The sequence below is a fragment of the Xiphophorus couchianus genome, chromosome 23 (genome assembly GCF_001444195.1).
Source record: "Xiphophorus couchianus chromosome 23, X_couchianus-1.0, whole genome shotgun sequence".
Lineage (NCBI taxonomy): Eukaryota > Metazoa > Chordata > Actinopteri > Cyprinodontiformes > Poeciliidae > Xiphophorus > Xiphophorus couchianus.
Genome location: NC_040250.1, coordinates 15,330,629 through 15,352,718, shown reverse-complemented (window position 1 = coordinate 15,352,718; position 22,090 = coordinate 15,330,629). Strand labels below are relative to the sequence as shown.

At 39.5% G+C, this 22,090-nt stretch overlaps 3 protein-coding genes across 4 annotated transcripts; all 3 read left to right on the top strand.

The window, feature by feature from the left end:
* Window positions 1–2,292: 2,292 nt before the first annotated feature.
* rtn4rl2b (reticulon 4 receptor-like 2b) lies at window positions 2,293–6,709 on the top strand. Its single transcript, XM_028009293.1, has 4 exons — window positions 2,293–2,472; window positions 3,787–4,013; window positions 4,096–4,329; window positions 4,831–6,709. The coding sequence occupies exons 1-4, from the start codon at window positions 2,424–2,426 to the stop codon at window positions 5,701–5,703; spliced, it is 1,383 nt and encodes a 460-aa protein (XP_027865094.1). The 5' UTR covers window positions 2,293–2,423; the 3' UTR covers window positions 5,704–6,709.
* Window positions 6,710–12,986: 6,277 nt separating this feature from the next.
* On the top strand, window positions 12,987–16,006 carry selenoh (selenoprotein H). 2 transcript variants are annotated; one of them, XM_028009296.1, is made up of 5 exons: window positions 12,987–13,100; window positions 13,364–13,478; window positions 14,787–14,929; window positions 15,270–15,389; window positions 15,780–16,006. In XM_028009296.1, exons 1-4 carry the CDS (start codon window positions 13,085–13,087, stop codon window positions 15,374–15,376), a joined length of 381 nt encoding a protein of 126 aa, XP_027865097.1. In that variant the 5' UTR covers window positions 12,987–13,084; the 3' UTR covers window positions 15,377–15,389; window positions 15,780–16,006. The 2 variants fall into 2 exon arrangements, with proteins under 2 accessions (XP_027865097.1, XP_027865096.1); XM_028009295.1 differs by lacking the exon at window positions 12,987–13,100 and having other exon boundaries at window positions 13,120–13,478.
* A 788-nt stretch (window positions 16,007–16,794) lies between these two features.
* On the top strand, window positions 16,795–20,132 carry clp1 (cleavage factor polyribonucleotide kinase subunit 1). Its single transcript, XM_028009294.1, has 6 exons — window positions 16,795–16,926; window positions 17,362–17,636; window positions 17,887–17,994; window positions 18,081–18,200; window positions 18,990–19,127; window positions 19,209–20,132. The coding sequence occupies exons 2-6, from the start codon at window positions 17,364–17,366 to the stop codon at window positions 19,893–19,895; spliced, it is 1,326 nt and encodes a 441-aa protein (XP_027865095.1). The 5' UTR covers window positions 16,795–16,926; window positions 17,362–17,363; the 3' UTR covers window positions 19,896–20,132.
* The last annotated feature ends 1,958 nt before the right edge of the window (window positions 20,133–22,090 follow it).

Here is a 22,090-nt window from a genome sequence, read left to right as displayed (position 1 = left end):
CTTATGGGACAATTTATTGATAATTGATCAATTTATCCACACAGCATGTTGTTTGGCCATGTTTACATTACTTTATGCTAATGCTACACACGTGTTGGATGGAAAGGAAGATACAATAACATCTGACTGTAGACTGACTGACAGTCTAATTGATTACAGAGGGAAAGCAGTTGAAACCTAAGTTATGTTGTCGTTGCTTAATAATTTTTTTTTGGTTTCTGGTTTTAAAAAAGTTAATGTATGTAATGTAGTGTCTGACCACACAGGAGAACTTTCTGGAGGATTTGGGAATGCAGTCAGGTCAAGGGTCAAAAGACATTAAGCTTGAAAAATAAATCTAATGTACGGTTTCCAGATGGACAAGCAGACAATCCGGCAGCAGGACCTGAAAGAAAACATGAATATGAAATATATATATACAGTACAGACCAAAAGTTTGGACACAACTGTGTGTCATTGAATTCAATGAGAAAGTGTGCCCAAATGTTTGGTCTGTATTGAGTACAGACCAAAAGTTTGGACACACAGTTGTGTCCAAACTTTTGGTCTGTACTGTATATGTGGTGATTTGTTTACCTTGGAGGATATGTGTAGGGCAAAGCCCTATTAAAGGGAAACTGCTCAGAGATTGGGAGGTTTTCGTTACGATCGGGTCAAGATTTCCTTACAATTCGGTCGTGCTGACTTAGGCTGCAGTATTGTAATAAAACTTTGATGTTCAACAAAAGTCTGTAGCATGTAGAGTCTTTGCCTGCAATGTCACCACACAGCAACAAGAGAAGACGGACAGAAGAGACTGCAAAAATATTAGCCACTGTGCCCAAATAGTGGAATATCTGTCTTGTCTAACAGCAAAACTGTTTCCCAGAAAGCATCACTTTCTGTCAGCAGCTGCAAATTTGTTGACTTCATTTTTGGCCAGACTGTTCTCAATCCATGTCAAAACGCTTTGTTGTGAACAGTGAAACTGGTTTTCCAGCATTTCTTACCTCAGAATCGACTAGAGAGTCAAAGGTTCTTGGGTTGCTGTATGGCATCATAACCAGTTTCCTTTCATTTGACGAGGCAGATAGTTGTGAATTAGACAGTTCTGGGTATTCCAAAAGGAAAATTATCCCAAAAATACATAAAAACTAATTTTGAAAGGCTCATGATTACCTTCCTGAATGACCTGCCCAAACGTCAATTCCATCTGAAATTTATGGGCAATTGTGAAAATTCTGATCCACGGTAAATAAATAATAAATAAGCAAACATGTTTAAGTTAATTAATCAATCCTGCTTAGATCATGTTTAAAAATTTACCCACAAATATAGCTGATGCCTTTCGTTTGCTTCAAAAAGTTTTGTTCTTGAGGCAAATCTTCCTTAAGGACATTTATCCAAATATTAACGGGTATGTCTGTATATATTTTAGCCTGTCAGTCATAAAAAGGAACATTATCAAAACATTTAGATCCACTTCTTGCCAAGTGCTACTTTGATAAATATTCCATTAAAATTGACACTTTGTTTTGATGATTAACTTGATGTGCAGTTTGTACTGTTCCACAAAGATTTGTCAGTATTATGTCATCCTTCTGCCACACACACATAATGTAGCCCATCCATATGTTGGGTTTGATAATTTTTGCTCCACCGCTGGGTTTTCCTTTCATGTTCATCTGTTGCTGTGAGATGTAGGCCGCCCTCGGCTTCTTTCCAATCCAGCCTACACTGAAGCAGAGTAATGAGATTTTGGGTTTAATGCCAAATGAGTTTACCAACCTCCCTTTTTCACCGTTGGTGGTGAGCATGATGTGCCACAGGTGAAATCACAGCACTTTTAATTAGCTGTAGTTTTACAGTAAATTCTTTGGCTTTCCTCCAGGAGGCAGAGAGCTTGTTTTGTGCCAAAACTGCCTCCATCCCACCTCCTTCCAGTAAAAGTCAACCAATCCTCCCACACTGTGCTTTGTCTTAAGGGAAAATGTTTTTGACTGTATCAAGCAAAGCCTGCATCTTTTGTCTTTATATTATATAAAATTTAATTCAAAATTAATCAAGTGTATTCATTTAGGAAGTTAGAGCATTTTGTTTCCTATAATCATCCCCACATTTATAAGTAATAAATAATTAATCTCCCCTTTAGCAGACGGTTGTCAATATTTGGATAGCGCCAAGTCTCTGCTTTCCACTGCCTTTCCAGGCGCTTCCTCCGGCGGCTCGTAACCCTCCCTCCTGGCTGACGTAGAGAGGATCCTTTGCTGCCCACGGCCGTGGGCGACGCGCCGGCCGCGGGTATAAAAAGCTTCCCGGGAATCCAGAACGTCACTGCTTGAAGCCGCAGTGACTCGGTCACCAGAGCTGAACCGCAGCAGAGATAGCAGCAAGCAGGCACTTCCACGCCGCGCAGGCTAACTCGCTTTCGGCTTTGGTTCGAGATGGAGACCCGTAGGACGGTGAGGAGCTCCAGAGCTCACAACTTCAAGAGTAAGTTGCGCAGCATCTCGATCCTGCAGGAGGAGGATGCTAACTTTTAATCTGATCTTGTGATTTGAGTTGTCTTATGTGTTTGATGGAAATTTGTATGGGTTTAAAGTAGACATTTAGATGTTTAAGCAACAATAATTCATATATTTCTGTCTCTTTTTTTGTGGGCGAATGAACTTTTTGCGCTTTTACGCACAGAAACTTTGGTTTATTTTCAAACTTTTGAAATAACATTAGCTTAAACAAAAACGTAACACAACTTATTTAGTTTATAAATGTGTGGATTTGCATTTTTAAGTTCTGATAGCAAATAAGGTTGCCACTTTTGTATGTTCAAGAGTAAATAATATAGTTAAAATAATTTTAATATAAGTGAGCAAATCTGAGTTTGGTTCTGTTGTAAAGTTTAACGTTTTTCTCTTTTTGCATACAGAGAGTCTTAGTATAAAACTACTGAATAAAACAACTAAAATTTACTTCTGTACTTTAGTTTGGTCCATCAGGCTACCCCTAAAACTTTCAAGTGATGCTCCTGTGTCCATGATTTGTGCAAGCAACTTTCAAACTCCAAAACTCAGATGATGTGTATTTTTCTCCACATCTGCAGATTCTGCATGTAACCACACTTGTTAAAAGGTCAGAAGGTTAGATGGTGGAAAATCTTGCGCAGAACTGATGAATGGAACCTTATTAATATTTAATGCATGTACTTTTCCCGCATTTACTTCTTCTGTGGGGTGTTATCCGAGCGCTGCCAAATGGCTTCTGAATTATTAATTAAAACTGAAACTGATCCTGCTCTGGGTACTGGTTGTTGCTTGTACGTGCTCTCTCCCCTGGCACCTCTCCCAGGGGAAACAACCATTTGATTTAAATAACATGAGATCTAGAAATCTGTGTCAATTTAATATAACACTTTCCAAATCACATGTTCCAATATTTAAGAATGTTGTCTGGGTCATAGATTAGTGCCAAGTTCGCCAATTAAACTTGCTTAGGGCCAGAGTTATGCAACCGAGTCACTGATACCTGTGTAAAGTGATCATCTGGAAATGAATAGGTGAATGATTTTTGTCTGAATTATATATGGGGAGTATCAAAATGACATGGGTGAAGGAACATACTGTTACATGGAATCACAACAACAGGTTTGATAGACAGAAAGCTCATTCATAAACAGACAATGTGCAGGTTTCCAAACATTACAATACCAGCATCCCTTCCTCAGTCTTAGTTTCTGTAAAACCTTCTTCCTGTAAATCGTGATGTTTTCCAGCTTAGTAAAAACCTCCTTCTGCTCCTCTGTACCTGCAGGTGGACTGACCCTTTGGTTGATTCTGTGGCTGGTGGTGGTGAAGCCGGGCGGGGTTTCTGCATGCCCCAGGCTGTGTGTGTGTTACCCTACGCCCATGACGGTCAGCTGCCAGTCCCAGAACCTTACCATGGTTCCAGCTGGAGTACCCTACGACTCCCAACGAGTCTTCCTGCAGAACAACCGCATCACAGAGCTTCGCGCAGATTCCTTTGGCTTCGAGACACAGGTGCGCTACCTACTCGTAGGAAATGTTCCCTGTTACTAAAGAATTTCTTTTTTAACACATTTCCCATTAAATCCCCATGCAGGTGCTTTGGCTGTATGGAAACAACATTACATGGATTGAGGCCGGAGCTTTCAGCAACCTCAGGATCCTGGAGGAGCTGGACCTGGGCGACAACCCTTCGCTGCGGCACCTGGAAGGTGGAGCATTCAGGGGGCTGGAGAAGTTGCAGAGCCTGCACATGCATCGCTGCAAGCTGGCCACTCTCCCCCATGATATCTTCCACAAGCTGTACAGCCTCCAGTTTCTCTACCTGCAGGTAAATGCGGCATGCACACACACACACACACACACAGACAAATGTAAAAACATTTTTGAGATGTTCATGATTTATTATGCTTTCAACAGGAGACAGTCATGTTGCAGAATTAGTTTACTGACGCAACAGTTTGCATCCAAGCCGCACACACCCCCACACACACATGCCGTGACGTGTTCCACACTCCTGGAAGATTTAGTCTAAGCAACACATTCAAATACAACCTCAGAAAGCCAAGGCAGCACATGTACACCAGTGGTCTAGCCTAATTTAATCACACAAACTATTCAGTTTTGTAAAGTCAGAGGATATATCCAGAAATATATGAAAAAAGAACATGTTAGGTGCAAAACACAAACAAATCATCAATAAAATGAGTGAAAATTCAGCGGCACATCCCACATTTAAACATTGCAGCTGATTACTAAAGCAAATTGAAACAGCATCAGCTTCCTCTTTTGCATTTTCACTAAATTCTCTCATATTTGGGTTTTTCTGCAGGAAAATCAACTCCACTCTCTGCAGGATGACCTCTTCTCAGATCTGGTCAACCTGACCCATCTATTCCTGCATGGGAACCGAATCCGTGCCCTCTCTGAGAATGTGTTCAGAGGCCTGGTCAACCTGGACCGCCTCCTTCTCCATGACAACCGCATCCGGCAGGTGAACCGTCGGGCTTTCCGCGATCTGGGTCGCCTGACGATCCTTTACCTTTTCAACAACTCTCTGGCCGAACTGCCAGGCCAGACCATGAAGGACACCCAGGGCATCCAGTTCCTGCGCCTCAACAGCAACCCCTGGTCCTGCGGCTGTGAGTCCCGTCCCCTCTGGGAGTGGTTCCGCAAAGCCCGCATCTCCTCCTCGGAAGTCGTGTGCACCTCCCCATCCCAGCGTCGTGGCCAGGACCTCCGATTCCTGCGTGAGATGGATTTCGCCCTCTGCCCCATGCCTGACCCCGGCTCCATGGCTGGAACCACAACCACCACCTTCAGCACCAAGACGCGCTGGTGGTTCTCCAAGCACAAGCCTGCATCTTCATCGAAGGCTTCGTTCCAGAAGAGCTCAGAGAGTGTGAAAACCTTACCCTTCTCCCCCGTAAAGCCTCAGTATCCCCCCAAGAAGCCCGCCGAAACCTTACCCTACAAGTACGAACTGTCCGCAGATGAGGCAGCTCTTCCCAAGCTGGATCCGGAAGAGTACTGGGCCAACTATGGAAACGAAGACTCCTCCATCCGCTGCGTCGAGCTGGACTGTGCTCCCAGCTATGACAGTGCAGCTTTCCCTTCATCCTCCTCTTCAAACATCACTCCATCCCATCTCCACTTCCTCTCCTTCTTCATAGTAACACTCCTACTCCATTTCCTGTTAAGCTGAGCTGTTTTCTCCTCTCACACCATCTCTTTCCTCTAAATTTTCCTTCTGCTCTTTCTTGTTCACACTAAAGAAATTGCATCTCGATTCCCTTCAGTTGCCTCCTGCACATTCTTGGGGGATGATTCAGTGATGCAGGAGATGGACGAGGCAGCAGGGAGCTGTTTCAGAGCAAAGAGCAGGGGTCAGATTACCTGAAGCAGGAAGCGATAAGTGAGTGCAAGTAATCTGGTGGGGTCTTCAGATGCTACTTGTGATATCCCAGTCCAAACGATGCAGGCTCCATGATCTAATGATTGTCTAATCACTGTTTATGTCATGGTAGTTGCACAGAGCAGGGGATTCACAGACAGTTTGGCACCACCAGATGTTAGAAAAATATGCAGATCCTGAGAAGTAATGGAAGTGATGAAAAGGTTCAAACCAGCAAACAAGCACCTGTAAATACAGCACAGAATCACTGTAGATAAGCTTATTCCATATTGTACATAGGATAACAGGATTTGTACTTTTAGTAAGAACAGTTTGTATTAGGTTCATTGATTTTTGAATAGAAGGAAGCCTAATAATATGTGTTAGCTCGTACAGTTTCACCCAACCATCACTCCAGCCTTATCTGCTTTCATGTTGTTTCCTGGACTTCTCTAATTCTCAGTCTGTTTGATTATGTTTGTAAAACTTGTTTTCTAACCGGAACATTTTTCACAAAAAGGAGAATTTGAAAATGCATGACTTGCTTTGGATTTGACCAGAGTCAACATATATGCAAAATATGGTCAAACAGATCATGACAATCAACCAGATGTGTCTGCAGCTTTCTGTCTCCTGTATCTGTGGAAGAAAAGTAACTGCAGTGAATTAAGGCCATGTGTTTGTGACCAACCCTCTATGTTTTATCTGAATCATAACAGTAAATGTCTAAACTGATCATACTGTGATGTTGCTGGATTTTGTATTTTTAATGGAAGATGCTGTTGAAGTGTTTTATTTAATAAAAAAACTGAATTCATAAAGTTTCAGCTACCGGTACTTTTTTTTTTTCTAAAAGTGGTATCCATATTTGCCACATTAGAAACTGACGTTGGAAATAAATGAAACCTTATGAGATGAGGTCAAAGAGATTCACATACATACAAACACAATATATAATTATTTTTCATATTTATTAAGTCACTAATTTGTTTGCATAAATTATCTGAAATATGTCTTATTTAGCATTCAATTTGGGAATAATTAATTGTTTTATTTGATCAATATACTATGAATTAACGACCAAATAAAACAACTTAGGACTCCCATCTAAGAAAAATAATATTTAGTTACATGTAATCTAATTCTTTCTTGCAAGTTTTCATCTTATTTATGTAAATTATTTTGATAAAATCACAGTGATCCACAAAGAAAGTTTGAACGTGATTAAATAAAAACACAGTTATAAAGAAAAGTGCAAATTAAACTAAGGAGGTAATTAAAAATATAGTAAGTACAAATATTTAATTTGATGCACTTTATTGCCTCAAAGGGAAATTAATTTTCAACAAAGTCTACAAGATCCACACCACAACAACACTCTTACACATTTTCTATTCCATTCTCATAATCAGAGAAAAAAAAACGTTTTCAGCTCTTTTATATGTAACAGGACATATACGTACTGTATATTGGGACTATCATGTATGAAAATGCTAACAAGCAGGCAAATATCAATAACAATATCCCTTCGGTACAAAATAAACCTAAAATGTTTATGTTATTGCAAAATTCTGCCAGTGGCTGAAGGTGAAATAAACAAGTTTTATTCTGGATACTTTGTACTTTGGACTTTATAGTCTTTATTTTGTCTGTGCTGAACTTGTTTATAAAACTACAGGTGGATGAATGACATATTCTTTGTGTGTGTATGCAAGCGGCATTAGCGGTTCATGTGACTGGGAGTGTGAGTAAAGATGGTCACCAGTTTAAGTGCTGGTCACTTCACACTCCGGCCTCTTTTCTCGTTGTTTACAGATGGCGGCTATATCAGGCTACTGCAGAGGGAGTCTGAATGTGCATGTGCTTGGGGGTTGGTGGGTGGGCTGAGACATGAATCAAGAAAAGAGGCAGGATGGAGGACACACACCAGGACCAAAATGTGACAATGCGTGTCAGAATCAGCACACCCCCTCAACAGGTCCGCTCTCAACATGAATATGTTCGTCATGATGCATGCAGCCATGCATGTGCTGTGCCAAGACTCTAACACACACACTGAAACAAAAACTGGAGATTTCAAAGAGAAATTTCATAATCTGTTCCGCTTTTACTATTTTAATGGTAACAGTTAAAATAGTTGCTGATGAACAGTTTACTAATTTAATAATTTAAATTTATTAGTATTTCTCCACTTCAAAAAATATTCTTTATTTCAGAAAATTAAAGACAAATGTGTTCAGACAGTAGCAGAATGCTGCACAGACTCCAGTCACAGCCCTTACTTTGTGAATCTCCACCAAACTTTTCAATCAGCATTCTTTTTCAACATATTCAAAGTTGCAGTGTCTCATGTTGCTATTCATTTTCTTATCACAATTTTTCCTTCTGCTCAATATTCCATTAATATGGTTGTATAGAGCACACTGTGGAAAGCCAGCTTCTTATGTAATGACCTTGCACTCTTCCCCATGATGGCATTGTTTACAAAATATTATTTCTGATAAAAAATAAATGTAAGTCTTAATGTTAAAATTTTGGGAGAGTCTAAACTTGGGATTTTATTAGCTGCAAGCCATAAAAGCTTTGAAATATATCAGTAATCAATTTACATATTAAATTTACTTTTTCAAATGTTTATTTAAATAAATGGCCTTCATGATCGTACGGAAATGTACTCAGGAGTCTGTTATCAAAGCTTGAATAAAGGCAGCAAATATTGAGCTTTAATTATTTGGTAGCTTGTCCGAAAATGTGCTGTGGAAAATTTAAAAAATAAAGGATTACTTGACTGTTTTCTTGGCAAGTCGCTTCCTGGTTGCCTAGCAACTGCTCAGGGAGAGGAAACAGTCTGAAACCCAATGAACTGAGCAAAACAGAAATCTTTAATTGTATGTCCATCCATTTTTTGTACAGATAAACCAGAAAATGTGTAACCAATTAATGAGAGCTCTACAAATCATGCAACCTAATGTGATCATATATCACATTTCATTGGCTAACTTAATTTTTTGTTTTCACTTTTTCCGATTTCACTTAAAAACTTTTGTCTTTTCACCTTTACCTGCTCCAATATTTATATAAGGGCCTATAAGACACAGGAGATGAACAACCGTCCATGTAAGTATTTATGCAGCGCCTTGAAGAGCTCGTACTCCTTGAAAGCTTTCAACATTGATGACTAAGAAACACAGCAGACAGGTCAGGTAGAAAGACAGGGAGAAAATTAAAGAAGAGTTATGTCAAACTATCTGAACAAACTATGGCACATCTCCAAAATTATCAAGAAACATGGCCACCTAAACTAACTGAATGACCAAAGAAAGCATCCATCATCAAAGCATGAACCACGGAGATGGCAGAATCATGCTTTGGGAATCATTTTCTGATCAAAGTTAATGTGAGGATGAATACAGAGTAGTCTGAATAAAACCTGTCAGAGTTGCAAAAGACTTGATATTGGGGTGGAGGAACACCTTCCAGCAGGACAACAGCCCTAAATGGAGCAGCACTGGAACGGTTTGTATCAAACCAGTCTAAGTCTAGCCCTAAATCCGTATTTGAAATTTGCTAGAAAATTGCTATAAAGGTGTTGAGTTGGTCCTGTTATTTCCACAAAGGCTGTGAGAAATCTAATAAACTTCAATCTCTCAGGAAATAATACTATGATTTTGATGTAACAGGACATTCACTGTTCAACATTAAAAGGCGACCACCTGCAGAGTTGCAAGTTCACTGTCCGCAATGTGATTTTCCTTTCCATACTTCAGAGCTTCTCTGTTGTGACAAAACTGTAGGCGTTTGCAGTCATTCCCTTACTGGGAGTTCTTTGGACTTTCATTGTGTTTTTTCCGGTGTAAAACCAGGTCATTAGCTGTGAGAATCACTCTGACAATATGTGCCCACTCTTTCTCCACCCATCTATCAACCAGTGTAGCCAAAAGAGACTTTTCAGAGTCTCTTTTGTGTATCTGCATGCCTTTATATGGCTGTCACTCACTCATCTCATTTTTTTTTTTATCTTAAGCTCCATCACTCCAGCGCATCTACATCCCTTTCACACTCTTCCCATCTGGCTGTGCCTTTCTTGCCTGGGTTTATTCCAGTCGCGTGTTTATGTGCGTAGATCTTGGGTATTTGCTGACGTACACCTTCGCACGTGTTGCTCGCAGCAGATATATCAGGCCTACATGATCATGAAGGCCTTTCTTGGGAAGCCCAAGAAAGGAGCAGGCAGGAAAAGGCTTGCTGGAAAAGAAAATGTCTAAAGGTTCAGTCTTTGATGGAAAGGAAGATATTTAACTTACAACTTTAAATGGTAAAAAACCCTTTGCTTTCACATTTGATGAGCTGTTGCTACATGAGTTTTTCTGCCAACAGCCATCACTATCTACAATAAATCTATGAAGAATTTGAACTAATTTGCCTTTGGGATCAATACCATATTTTTGAATTTTAATTTTAATATCTCAGCTTTGGATACCAGCAAAAGTGAATGCAGAGCAGCAAACCTCTGCTCTGGTACTTCAATGAAAATGAGTAAAAAGTAAGTAAATAAATAAAAACAGAATGGAGACTGGGAGATTCTCTTTTCTTTTTGAAGAAATCCTGTTGCATGACATCATTTATTAAATAATACACATTCATCAATAATCATGTGATGCTTAGCGAGAACTTTAACCTCTGAACTGCAAAGACACCACTGCTAAAAATAAAATAAAATAAAATAACCCTCTTCAAGAAACAGGGTTCCACTCAATCATCACTATCTTAGCAGAGCACCAAACTCCACTCGTCAAGGGCCGGTGTCCTGCAACTTTTAGATGTGCCTCTGCTGCACCACACCTGAATAGAATAATTCAACACATTCTCACTCCCCACTGGGAGTGTTGGGAGTGAGTGGACGAGGCGGGAGTGAGAATGGGTTGAATAATTAGGTCATTAAGATTCTGGAGAACTTATCTACACAAGAAGAGGTAATTAAGCCATTTCATTCCAGTGTTTTGTACCTGTGGCACATCTAAAAACTGCAGGACAGCGGCCTTTGAGGACTGGAGTTTGACACTTGTGGTTTAACACATTTTCCACAAGATTTCATTGAATCAGTCCAAACTCAATTACTGAACTATAAAAATCAAACAGGTCATTACTGTTTTGTTGTGCTTGTATCATGTCATATTTCCAGTGAATTTGGGAATAGCAGAAGATTCCTCTGAGTTGTACCTTTCATTAGAGCCCTTATTGATAACTGTATGTTGACACGTAAATGATTTGCAGCAATTTGAAGCATGTAGGTCAGGTATGTATAATGTGATCTATATGGAGATTCTAAATGGATGGATGATCGATGGTCGATAAAAATGATTTTTGAGCTTTTTTTAAAAAAAGAAAAAAGGATAAACAATAAATAAACAAGTAGACAAGACTTTATTCTACAGTTTTATTTCCCTGTCCATATATTCACCCATATGTAGTTACATAAAGATGAACAAGAAAAAGAAAGAGGAGCTAAACTTTCTTATTTTTTTCTGTTAAAAACTTAATAGTTACATACTAATTACAGATACATGTTTGACTGCAAAATTAAGATTGCTATTTTCACAATGGAACCAAGTTTTATATGCACTCCAAAGGGTTCAAGAAGAGCAACTGATTTAGTCTGGGCACGCTTTCATAGGTTGCTTTTGGTGATTTTACTGCCATTTTAAGTTTTCAACATATCAATACAGAAATTCAAGTTTGTCAAACAGACCCTTGAGTTCAGTAAACGTAAAACGTTGCCTCCACCAGCTGAATACTGCATTTAGAGGCAAGATGCTGTTGCTGAAAGCAACTGACAGTCATGAATGATCCGCCTTCTGTTGTTCTCCTACTCCTCTAAACCTGCTTGTATTTGCATAGAAATGTAAACATGCTGCTGCTATGAGCATTTGTGATGAGAGCAATGTCCGGTTTTGAGTCACTTTGGGGTAAAAGTGGGGGACGAGGTGAAGGAAGGGCACATCTGTCCTGCAGTCTGTCCACCCGTCTCAATCCTTCTGTAAGCAGCTAAAAATACACTAAACAGATCGCAAAGACAGGCTAAGACCCACAGAAACCAGAGATTTGATGTATCTGTTTGCATGACATGATTCAGAAAGGGTGAGATATAATTGTTAGCCAAAGACAACAGAAGAAGAAACGATGAGGTTGTTGGTAACAAAGGACAATAGGACAGTGATTAGATGTGCTTTTGTGAGTCACTCCGCCTCGCTTTGGGGAGTTGTATTTTTCTGGCACAGACGCAACTTGTGACGTCCCTTGCACAAACCAACTTTATGTGCCCAAAAAAGTCACTGTCATATCCACTATGACGGACAAGGCTTGCTATTCTGGGAACGCCGTATTGGCTCCTGACTTTGGAGCATTCAGTCACATCCGTCTGCTGCTCTGAAAGGATTTAGTCCTCTTTCCTGATGCCTGTTTTGGATTCAGTCTCGTAAGCTCTCCAAATAAGACTAGATTTTTGGATTAGGAAAATGATTAAAGAATATGGGAGCCCAACAGTTTGGACAGGCTCCTAAAAGTGTACACATCCTGGTTCAAATTTCTGATTTGTAAGACTTTGATAAGTCATTCTCAAACCAAAAAATTTAACACATGCTCAAATAGTCCAAAAAGAAAATGTGGATGTTTAACGTATTAATAAAGAAAGAGAAAAATGTAAAACTAACAAAAACCTGACTGCATACATGTTCATCACCTTAAAATAATACTTTTTGGAACTCATTTTGATTTAATTTCAGCATCTTTCTGACCTCTCACGGGTCGTCTGTGTCAGCAAATATGACAAAAACTGGACAAAACTGATGGAAACAAGACAGAAACTAGCCATGGAAAAACTGAAGTAAAACTGAAGAAGTTTTATTCTCGTGTATAGTGTAGAATTACTGGATACAAACTTTCCTTCCAAAGAATCTATCCAGGCCCAATATAAGTCCTCCAAAGGGTGAGAGCAATACTTGACTAGTTTAATACTTTCTCTTTACCGTTATAACGTGTTTTAATGAGGACTTGTCCATTCAGGTGCTATTTTTTGGGTGGATTCTGGGTGGAGACCCCCGCCCTCATGTGAATGGTTCGGTCCGTGTAAACTCCCCCTCTCTGCTGCGGTTCTTGGTTCAGTCGGTCTGAGCGCGAAACCTGTCCAGCAAATATGGCGTCCAAAGCAGGTGGTTGTGTTTTGTTGTGATAAACTGCAGGGAAAAAGTTGGTTATTTTATATACATTGTGAAGGTGACATCCGTTAATCTCCATGTTAAAGAGATATCTGGACATTTTGTCGTTACTTTTACTCTATTATTATTATTATTATACGTTATAATAACAAAGCGTCACCTTGTTTAATCCAGACGGGCATTTATCTGAAGCATTTGCAGATAAACTTTGGCTGTTTTTGTTATGCTGCACACACGTAACATCTTATGGTGTTCAGGCCGCAGAGGGACGAAGCGCAAAGCGGGGGAAGTTCAGACATTTACGGAGGAGAAGAAGGAGAAAGGAGAGGAGGAGAGCGGCCAAAATGGCGTGAAAGTGGCCATTGAACACTGGTGAGCTCTTTTTTCAGCTTAGTATTATTATTATTATTATTATTATTATTAATAGAAATGAACAGTTGGTGTTAAATGAGAGACGGGATACACACAGGACATGTCCCCAGTTCTTCACAGGACAGACAAACTTGCACACATGTATTTGTTTTGTGTGTAAGAGCACATTCATTCATGCTACTATATGAGAGATTACTGAACCTCAAATTAAATATGAGAGGCGAAATATATTTATTTTATGTGGATCTGGAGACATTTGAAGTTCATTAACTCCAATATTTCATTTTCTACCTGTCTTTTACTGACGCATCACATCTACTTTCAAGCAAGCAACACTTATTTATAATATATATATAAAAAACTTTTTGCTTGTCATCCGTTACAGTAAGCCACGTCACTTATAGGTTTTGCTGCTAGGCAACAGTACACTGTGCAGCCATGTTGTACACCCTTCTATTAAAATCGTTCACTGATTACTTTTAAAGAAAACGACTGAATTCGGAAAATACCAACGGATGTGCAAATAAAAATCTCAATAGCTGTTATCCTGTATATTAAAGATGTTTTCCTGCTCCAACTGAATCAAATGACTCCAGCAGAACCTGATTTCTTGATGTGATTCAGTCATTTAAAACTCCTGGGAAAGGAAATAATTTTCCAAACTCTCTCTTTAAACAGTGGCTCAAATTGAAGCAGCTTCACTTAACATCTGATATGTACTTTTTACACACAGACAGTGATATTAATTGACAACATTTCTGTAAAATGGTCTGGTCTTGAAGTAAAAAACCGCACTGGTTGTTTACATTCACACTTAGACATCACAGAATACCCTGGGAGATTTAATCTCGAGTGGATATTTCCAAGTTTGCTCATAGCTAGCATTAAACATTCCCTGAAAGTCAGTTTGCAAATAAATATAATATGGTCCATTCTTTTCCAGCCAGCGGATGAATGAGCCGGGTTAAAGAGGTGACCATTTGTGAAGGAAGAACTTTCTTCAGAGTGATATAAGTTTATTATGTCAATTAGGATTTATAGTGTAAAAATGTAACTTCCTGCTGATTAATTAATGTCCTGAGATTAATTGTTTCTTGCAAATTACCTAACATTATTACTTTTTTCTTTAAAACGAGCATTTATATCTTGACATCCAGTAAACCAGGTGGGTTTACTTCAGCCACATGGTCAGAGCCGGATCTCCATAACTCTTTTTCTTGTTAAATGATTAATCTAAACCTTTCTTTTCCACGACAGGATGTACATATGTGGGGCTTTTGCTCATTCTTGATCTTCTGTGTCCTGCAGCAAAAGCTGACGAGTGTATGGGCGTAACGCCGAGGAGGTGAAATCTGCCCTTCTGGCTGCCCGCCCCGGGCTGACGGTGGTCCTCAACCCCGAGAAGCCCCGCAGGAACAGCTTCGAGATCACCCTGCTGGACGGAGGCAAAGGTGAGATGGAGGCGCCAAGAATAACGGGGCCATTTGTCTCCACAAGGGAACACTGTTGTTCTTGCCAAGTTTTTGCCCTTTCATATCGTAGAATCATCATGACTCGTTCAGCTGATTGTAAATTCTTTCTTAAAGTTGAAGTAAAAATTTCCCAAAGTGGGAAATCAAACCAAACATTTCAGAAAAATAATCCCTTGAAGTTTGGTGTTCATTTGCCAATTTTCTTGCTTCATCCACCTGCTTCAGTTGTTTGTTGTTAGATATTTCCAGTTATTGACTTTATACTTATGATTTGACTTGCTGGTTCAAATAACTCGTCTCTTTTGTGTCATCCCTAAAGAAACATCTCTTTGGACGGGAATAAAGAAGGGTCCACCTCGTAAACTGAAGTTTCCTCAGCCAGACAGTGTTGTTGCTGCTCTGCAGGAAGCTCTTAAGACTGAATAAACACCAAGTGAAGGTTGGTCAAAGCTGACATATTTTTTAATTTAGACAGATATTAGTCCAAGCATTTAAATCAGGGGTGTCAAACTCCAGTCCTCAAGGGCCCGTGTTCTGCAACTTTTAGATGTGCCTCTGCTGTGCCACACCCAAAAAGAATAATTAGGTCATTAGCAAGGCTGGGAGAACTGATCTACACAAGGAGGAGGTAATTAAGCCATTTCATTCCAGCGTTTTGTACCTGTGGCACATCTAAAAACTGTAGGACAGTGGCCCTTGAGGACTGGAGTTTGACACCTGTAATTTAAATAGTATCATAATATAATTTAACCAAGCTTTTCTACATCTATTACTACATTTTCTGTGTCACAAATAAAATTCAAGAGATATTTATCTGTTTTATATGTAGCTGAGCATCTAGGAGATCTGACTGGTGGAAGCAGAATGATGAGGAGTGACCAATGAGACGTTCTCAGTCTCTCCTCTGATGAGCCCAGCTCCATCTGAAGTCTCCTGGACGCACGGCGACACCTACTGGATCATCTGAGCAAATGCAACATTATGTTTTGCAAAGTTATTCTACATCCCAGTTCTGAAAACCTTTGGTTTTATCGTTAAATAAAGACATTTAATTGATGTGTTTTACTTTTGTGAGTTATTTTCAGTAAAAAAAAAAAGTTAATGTTAGAAACTGTCTTCAAATAATCACTTAATCACCTCTAATAGATGAATTGATGGAGTCAGCTTCATGTACAAAAGTTAATATCCTGATATGTTTTCATCTTAATATAATTTTAAGAGATAATGCTAAAATATAAATCAAAGAGTGGTAGCCCAAATCTTTTACAATTCTTCCAAGCCATTGCTAAAAGTAAAGTTGGATAATTTTCTTTTAGAGAGTAAGCATAACTTGGAAAAATATAGGTCCTGTAATTTTATTTTTTAAAATTGGTTAAACGTGAATTGCTGTCCCTAAATTCACTTTAATCTTATTCATTACCAGTTCTAAAACAGGTCATATTTTGACACAACTACAAACTCAAAGAGGAAAACATAAAATAGCATTTTTTGTCATCCGTAATATTTGAGAATGTCTAACACACTAGGATCCAAAACCTGGACCCATTTTGGTGTTTGGTTTTCTTAGTGTACTGCAAGTGAGGGAAATGATTGGAAATATGTATTTCTATATAGATGGAGAAAATGTATTCCAGCTTGTTATTGTAGGACCAAGCATTTTGTATCAACCAAAAATTACTCAATTCAAAAAGGTAGCTAAGTCGATGAGAAAAGGAGCCTCTGGATCATCTGCTCCAGTAAAGCGAACAATCCTTGGTTATTTGAACAACCCGGGTTATTTGAAATGGCCCAATAAAGCAGTTTAACAAGGTTATTTAGAAATAGGACATAGCATAGCTAATACTGTCCGCAGGGGGGCAGTAATTTGAAAAAGTATGTCTATTATTTGCGTGACATCATCATTACGCGACAGCGATTCCTCATGAGAACCGTACTGTATTTTTTTGGTCCTCCAAAATAAGTTTTAAATCTAACGTGTGAGTATTACACAGTATTACATAAAACAGCATATTAATCACCCTATTGAGAAAACTTGAGCCATGTGGCGCATTTGTTTGCTATTATTCCTGGTTTTATTTGATAGTTTTTGTAGATTAGCAGCGGCTTGCTAAGTGGGAGCTAGCTTGTTTTTTACTTTCATCAGTTTTTCTCTTTGTATCTTAACCCAATACGAAGTTGTATCATGTATTCTAGCATCTGTTCGCTTTTTCTATACATAAATGTTTTTATGTTAATTAATAGCTACATTTTTTAAGTAACTTTGCTTTGGAAGACATGTTTACCTAAAACACAGTTATTCCTTTCCTAAAGCTTGTCAAAAACTATTACAGCCTTTCTCTGCTGAGGCAGAATGAAGCGTTTTCTAATGATATAAGATAATTACTGAACGGAATGTGATTTCTGCTCGACAGTAATGGCAGCAGAGGGTGTGGAAAAGACCAGTGAAGATGCATCTTCTTCGGGGAAGGTGTGCACCAGGTTCGACCTGGAGAAGGAGACCGAGCTTCGCTTCGAGGTGGAGGCCGGAGAGGCCGCGGATCAGGTGGAGATGGAGCTCCTGACGGGGATGGCTGAGGTGTTTGGCTCTGAGCTGAACCGCAACAAGAAATACACTTTCGGACCAGGCTCCAAGATCGCAGTTTTCACTTGGCAGGGCTGCAGTGTGAATCTGTATGGAAAGCCAGAGGTAAGGGCCTGGTGTAGATGTTTGAAAGTTTTCATTTTGTATTCTTATTTGCAATAAAACATATACCAATGTTGTTTTTTTTAAATAAAAATAAAACTTGGGTTCCGCAGTAGTTGCGAATCAAAGTAGTTGCGAATCACGAAACAATTTATGAAGTTGGGTTAATATTTGCGCTCTTACTTGGAAATTGATTGAGGTTTTTCCTCAACTTTTTCTTAGTGTGGTTTTAAAAGTGTTGTTATCACTGCAGGTGGCCTATGTGTCCAAGGATACTCCTATGCTGCTCTACCTGAACACCCATGCTGCCCTGGAACAGATGAGGAAACAAGCTGAGCGGGAAAACGAGAGGGGGCCCAGAGTAAGTTTTAATAAGAATGTTCTAGATCTCTTCATAAAAGCTTCAGAACAAAATGACAACAAGACCACTAAGTGCTTGTTTTCCAGGTGATGGTAGTGGGACCTACAGACGTGGGGAAGTCCACAGTGTGCCGGATGCTTCTCAGCTATGCTGTGAGAGTTGGAAGGAGACCTACGCTGGTGGAACTGGATGTTGGACAGAGTGGGGTAAAAGCCTTTTCATTTTTCATTTTATAATGTCAATATGATGATATAGGGTTGTTGATCTGTACAAGGACAACAACTTTACTTTTCATTACTCCGTTTCCGGTTACACGAATAATGATGAAATATACAAATAACTTGTAGTGTCATATGGATGTTTGAAATGCATACTTCTTTTAAGGAATTTGTTTAGCAGTGCTGCATGATATTAGGAAGTATGGAAATGAAATGTTACTGAAGTACTGTGGTGTTGGTTGGGATAAATCCACATATTCATCAGTTTTCTCTTAACCTCTTTTTAATCATGTTGAGCCCAAAACTCTCCATGAAGTTTACCTTCTTAGCTAACAAAATATATATAAAGTTTGGGCTTAAAGGGCAAAGAAAATCCTCCTGAACAACTAAATGTGGTATTGTCAGGCACAACATAATTGCTTGGCACTTGGAAAATAATAAAATAATAAAGAAATAAAAATAACACCAGCTTTATTGTATGAGTCTTGAACTTGTACGGTGCTAAAGGTTGCAGGGAGAGGTGGATCCATGGCTAATAAGAAAGATTAGATTTATTGCATTCACAGTCTGTAACACTAATATCACTGTTGCATGAGTTCTGTTACTGTGCAGCTATTGTTGATGTGTATCCAGGTGAATCTATGTTAATCATAGGAGCCATAAATTGATGTGAATTATGTTACTCTCCTAATTTCCAGTGATTTTAAGACTCTGATAAGACTTATTCTATGTTGTTGTTCTGAGGACTAAGCTGTGTACTGTATTATGTTGTCTCAGGTTTCTGTTCCAGGGACAGTATCAGCTCTGTGCATCGAGCGTCCTGCAGACGTGGAGGAGGGCTTCTCTGTCCAGGCTCCTTTAGTTTATCATTTTGGTTCTACGACTCCTGGAACCAACATCAAACTTTATAACAAGGTAAGAAGAAAGATTCTGCATTTTGCTGATGTGAAGTTGGTTTGTTTTGTATTTGTCTGACTTTCTTATCTAATCCCATAGCTGACATCGTGCCTGGCCGAAGTGTTTTCTCAACGCTGTGAGGTAAACAGGAAGGCCAGCGTTGGCGGCTGCATCATCAACACCTGTGGCTGGGTGAAGGGTTCTGGGTACCAGGCTCTGGTCCACTGTGCCTCCACCTTCCAGGTGGACGTGGTGCTTGTGCTGGACCATGAGAGGCTCTACAATGAACTCAAACGGGACCTGCCGCACTTTGTACGTGTTGTGCTGCTGCCGAAGTCCGGAGGAGTGGTGGAACGCTCCAAGGAGTGCCGGCGGGAGACTCGGGATGAAAAGATCCGCGAGTACTTCTATGGCTTCCGCGGGCTGTCCTTCTTCCCTTTCTCTTTTGAAGTGCGATTCTCGGATGTGCGCATCTACAAGATAGGGGCGCCGTCCATCCCAGACTCCTGCCTGCCACTGGGAATGTCTCAGGACGACACGCAGCTGAAACTGGTGCCGGTAACTCCAGGGAGGGACTTGACGTATCACATGCTGAGTGTGAGCAGCGTCGACGACGGAGACGAAGACGCCAGGAAGAGCATCGTGGAGAGCCCCGTCTGCGGATTCATTGTGGTCACAAACGTTGACACTCAGGCGCAGGTGATGAAAGTGCTGTCACCTGCACCCAGACCACTGCCCAGACACACGCTGCTCATCATGGACATCCGCTTTATGGACATGAAATGAAGCCACTTGTTGGAGAAGAGGACTTGGGATAAAGTAATAATCGTATTTGTGAGTACTTTTTCTTTCTAGGTGCTTTGCAAGGACTTAAAATAAAACGAGATGGAATTAAAATTAGTTAAATTATACCTTCCTTTATTGTTTACACTGTGCATTTATAGGTGCTGGAATATTTTTCTTGATAATCTGTTTTATAGAATGTCTTCTCTCTTGTACAAATAAATTTTAACTTTGAGAAACCCTGTGTGTTAATTATACTTTTATTCGAAAATGAAGAAGTTTGTTTCCACGCCTCCAACTCCAAAAGCTAATCATGTCTATCCTAATTGGTGGCTAATTTACTAAATCCTGAAAATTATTAGATTATATCACTTCTAAGTGAAGTCATGTAGATTTTTTTTTTGTACCTGTTAAGTTTGTGTATGAAATGGGAGGAAAGGCCGGTATTTTGTGTTGTCCACATCCAGACAGTGTTTATCGTGTCTGTTTTTAGTGCTGCAAAGCACCAACCTGTTTGGTGGTTACCAGTAGCAACGCTACCAGTATGGCAGTAAATGTTTTGGAGCATAACAAAGAGCTCATTTCATATTTGTTGTGTAAACATGTACCAACTCAGGCAATATTCAGACCTAGATTAAAGTCAGAATTCTGACTTTTTTTCTCAAAATTCTGAGGTTAAAGTCAGAATTCTTTTTTCTCAGTGGCCCTAATTCTCTCCATAGTACATAGGTATCTATTTGTGCTACGATAGGAAGCAGCTTTGCACATGCGTGATTCATTTCCCATGTGGACACAGAATGGGGTTCAGTTCAATTCAAATTTATTTAATCAAGGAAAGCACATTAAACAATACTACATGTTGAAAAACAGAGAAATTCATTTCTTTTGCATTGATGGAATGAGACGCTGGTACTGTCAGTAATGAGCCGAACAGGTTGGCGTCGTGTCGCTACGACTCTCTCATCTGAGGCATGATTGGTGGGGAGATTTGAGATCAAACAGCCTGAAAATGGCCTCACCTGTTGAGTTTGAGTCGCTACGTCACACTGAGCCGATGGACACTGGAAGAGAGGAGACGCAGCGAGCTTTTCCTGCTGGGCAGAGAGAAGCATTTTCTTTCTGAGAGAAGAAAATGAGGATTTAACTATACCGTCCTGATAAGAAGCTGTTCCATTCCTGGTTCCCTCCATCCATCCATCCATCCTGGTTCCCTTCATCCATCCATCCAACCTCGTTCCCTTTATCCTAGTTTCCTTCATCCATCCATCCTGGTTCCCTTCCATCTCTGGGAATTACGTGACCATTTTAATTTCTTTACAGGATTGTTCTCACAATCTGTTAAAATAAAAATAAATAAATCCAGAAAATCCTCAAAGTTTGTCTTTGAATGTGGAGATTCGACATGAAGATTCCTATGAGATGACAGAAAAAGAGACAATATTAGACATCAGGGACAATGTTATCACCAATGTTTAAAGTTGTCCAGGATGTTTAATGCTGTCCCCAATTTTTTATTTTATCTCCAGTGCTTAACATTTTCCTTGATGTTTAAGGTTATACTTGATGTTTTCTGTATCTGGAATGTTTTACTTTATCTCCAATGTTTAGCGCAAAAGGAAACTTTTCTGGAGATGAAGTTTGACATCTAATAAACATAGACAATAATGTTAAACATCAAGGATAACGTTAAGCATTCTCTTTGATTAAATAAAAAATCAGGGACAACGTTAAATATTCTGGATATTAAATATTAAACATCAGAGATAAAGTTAAACATCCCGGATGGCATTAAGCAGCCACGATAACACTGAATGTTGAACATCACCCATAACGATAATCATTGGTGGTTAAAGCTTAACATTGGGGACAATGTTAAACTTTGGAGATAAACATTGGGGGCAACTTTATTTTCACATGATTTGTTAGTTTGATTTCAAGTCTGCAAATCTTGGAACCTTAAAGTGTTTTAATTAAAAAGAAATCCACTTAAGTTCAGTACTAATTTCCTTTACAACTCTGAAATGAGTAATTCAGTAATAATAACATATGTATTGTAAAAGTCCATAACAACAGGAGGGTTGTAAATATTCAGATTAGCTTAAGCTAGCCTAAAATGACAGGTGGCTGTAGTTGTCTTGAACTAGGGTTGCCGCCCGCCCCATAAAGTACGTAATCGTCCCTTATTGAACCGATAAGCG